At 36.9% G+C, this 3,402-nt stretch overlaps 1 protein-coding gene across 1 annotated transcript; it reads right to left on the minus strand.

Moving 5' to 3' along the window:
• Positions 1-353: 353 nt before the first annotated feature.
• On the minus strand, positions 354-2,497 carry EV154DRAFT_484730 (uncharacterized protein; the record flags this gene model as incomplete). Its single annotated transcript, XM_051598684.1, has 4 exons — positions 354-446; positions 1,335-1,558; positions 2,147-2,398; positions 2,422-2,497. 4 exons carry the CDS (start codon positions 2,495-2,497, stop codon positions 354-356), a joined length of 645 nt encoding a protein of 214 aa, XP_051454243.1.
• Positions 2,498-3,402: the final 905 nt, after the last annotated feature.

Genomic DNA, 3,402 nt, shown 5'->3' on the forward strand with positions numbered 1-3,402 from the left:
ACATACTTCAACCAGTCGTAATAAAAACTTCACTTCATAAAAACTTAAATACATATATACTAGAAAACCTCTGTAATAAGAAACCTTCAGTATAATATTCGATCTTGTATAGTAAACCTCTGTAATAAGAAACCTACATACTTTAAACAGTCGAGATTAAGTTCCTCCATTTATTTTGTTTATTCTAATTTATAAGAAAACCTCTGTCAAAAGAAACGTTCTATAAATTATTAGACCTTGTATAGTAGACATCTGATAAAAGAAACATACATACTTCAAACAGTCTAAGTAAACCATCCCTTAACTCTTATATATTATTCTTCTACTTTTGAAGACATAATTTATCTATCTTCCTAAATCAAAACTATTGATTTCTTATATTTATACTCAACTTGACGTAAAAGTTCAAACAGTATTACTACTTTCCTATAGTCTACTTCAATTAACTACACATAAAAAGGCGTAATCAAACCTAATAACTTGATTTGGTGCTCACTACAAACTTTACAAACTCCTACTTAAACCACTTTAAACCGACTACCAATTTATAATAATAATCACAACACCCTCAGCTGGAAGTCTCACACTGTGATTGGTGCTATATCAGCTATCGTTGTTGTTAACGTAGGTATGATAGAATCAGCAATTTTAAGAGGACAAACGTTGTAGGGACAACAAAAAGAAAGGCACCTGAGGACAAGTTATCTGCCACCAAAGGTACTACAGGTGGCCACTATCTTCAGTTTTTAATCAATACCATGGATATCATGGATGAGTTTCCTGAAATGAAAGGTTATTTCATTATTATGGATAATGCTCCAATCCACGTCCCTGGGGTAATTGACCCTGTAATTGTAAAAAGAGGTTATACTCCGGTATACCTCCCCCCATATTCACCAGAACTTAATCCAATCGAACAATTCTGGGCTATTGTAAAGGGAAAGGTCAAGCGCAATAAGCTTAGTGACGTAGAGTCCCTAACTACACGCATAACTGAAGCTGGTGTAAGTGTACCAGTTGAACACCTTGTAGCATTTATTCAACACTCAGTTAATCAATTCGATAATTGTCTCAAAAAAATTCCTATATAGCTCACACCTAACCAAAATAAATAATTTTCAAAAATATGACCAATTCATTTTATAAAAAGTGGCCAAACGATTTTCGAAAAAGTGACCAATTGAAGTTCAAAAAAGTGTCCAATTGAATTTCACATTTTTGACCAAAAAAGTTCAAAAACGTGACCAATTTTTTTCAAAAATCCGACCAATGTTTTCAAAAAATTGTCCAATTGAGGGCGGACGCACTGTATCATTGCCAGCTGTTAAAATTACCACACTCCCCGAGTTGATATCATCCTTTAACATATACAACTCTTCACTTACACTATCCTCGGTAATAAGCATGAGATCCTCATCAGATTCACTACTCCCGGATTCATCAGAGCTGCTTGAACTATCCTCATAGCTTTCACTTTCAGAACTTTCAGAGATAATGGTAGAAGGCTTGGTGGGTACTGGTTGAACTGGGTCTTGTTTCAACACACATTGTATCGGAACTTCAGTATGTTATTGCTTATAATTGACAGTCATAATTCACTTGGAAAAATTAATAATGGCATGGGCTCGAAGCATCCAGTTGGTACCGATAACCAAAGGAACAGGACTATACAGCAAAACGTCTACAGTAGAAGGGACCACAACACCATAAGCCAGGATTGGTACATCATAAATAACACCCATCGATGCTTGTTTCAATCCATTCCCAAGAGTGAATACACTAGCCGAAGGACCATCAATCGTATAGCCTAACGATTCCATTAAGGCTTTTGACACACAAGTTTTGGACGCTCCACAATCGATAAGAGTTTTCATTTCAATTTCATCAATTACGAATCGAGTGTACACCGCCGTCAAATTTCGTTCTTCCTCAACACTTTCTCTATAACTCAAGTGTTGTTCCACATTGTACTTGGGATCCATAGAAATAGCTGCATTACGACATGCATGAAGTAAATCTCTTCGAATGGCAGGGTTAATCGCGATTAATTCCTTAATCTTGATATTGGCGGGTTGTTCAAGAACTTCTTAGATATCATACGAGATCTGAGGTTTTACCCTCTTTCTCTTAGTCTTCTTCTTATCACTAGGAACAAAGACCTTTGTCAATACGGGAGCCTGTGGTAGAGCGAACTCAACCATGGTTATATCTTGAGAAGGATAAGACGTGGGAACCGGAGCAGGTGCAGGTGCAGGAGGAGCAAAGGAAACAATCTTTTGTATGTGGTTCGGATTACCAAAGGTTTTAACTAAATTGGACTTTGAAGGTTTCTTCAGAAGTGCACCTTTCTTGTGAATACCTCTGTCTTTGTGAGTTACATGGGCTTCAGGTTTACTATCTTTGGTACGTAAAGCAGCATACAAGTCTTCTCTGGATGGATGGGACTCATAAGAATACTGATAGGAGGTTGGTTGATGATCATGTTGAGATGAATCATGGTCAAGCATTACTTGTAATGACTGATTGTTGTTGATGGATTTTTGTTGATATGGGATGTTCGATTGACCATCAGTGTTAACTGCAATCGACCCATTTAGTTTTTTGAAGACCCTTGTTGTTGATTATTACGATAATCATTGGAGGGAAAAGGCGGTCTTGGATTTCTTCGAGCATCATTGCTAGGACCATCCTGACGAGGCGCATCAGACTGTTGACGTTGATTTTGGTAACCACTTTGACGATAATTGTCTTGATTATTGCGATAGTTGTCCGAATTATTACGATAGTTGTCATTATTACGGTAAATTTCATTACGATAGTTCTCATTGTTACGATAATTGTCATTGTTGCGGTAATTGTCATTGTTGTTATAACGGGAATTATTACGGTGATCATTGTTATTGTAATTATTGTAAGTGGCAGTAGGCTTAATAGTGGCGGCACAAAGTGACGTTTGATTCCTTCTTCAATAAAAGACTTAATTTTATCATCTTCAATTTTCATCACATCGGAAGAGGCGGTAACAGTATTACTTTCGAGATTGTTCAAATGCAATCCGCTCATACTATTGGTAAGATTACGAATGGAAGGAGATTCAATTAGGACAGGTGACACAGGAACGATAGCAGCAGCATTAGGTTGCATAACTTCCAAAGGACGAACAGGAGTACGAACAGCAAAAGGATTATCAACAATAGAAATTGTCTTTTGATGATAGGCGTTCCAGTAACCATCAGCACTTTTCAAGTATTCACCAAACGTTTCCGCACCCATTAATTTACATTGGATAATGATAGAAGGCAAAAGACCAGTTTGGAAACGCATTTTGATTTGAACAGCATCTTTAATATCAGCAAGTTTGGCAGCTTCTTTCAAACGACCAAGATAGACACGAGGGTGTTC

Source organism: Mucor mucedo (genome assembly GCF_025094135.1).
Source record: "Mucor mucedo strain NRRL 3635 chromosome Unknown EV154scaffold_98, whole genome shotgun sequence".
NCBI classification, from domain to species: Eukaryota; Fungi; Mucoromycota; class Mucoromycetes; order Mucorales; family Mucoraceae; genus Mucor; species Mucor mucedo.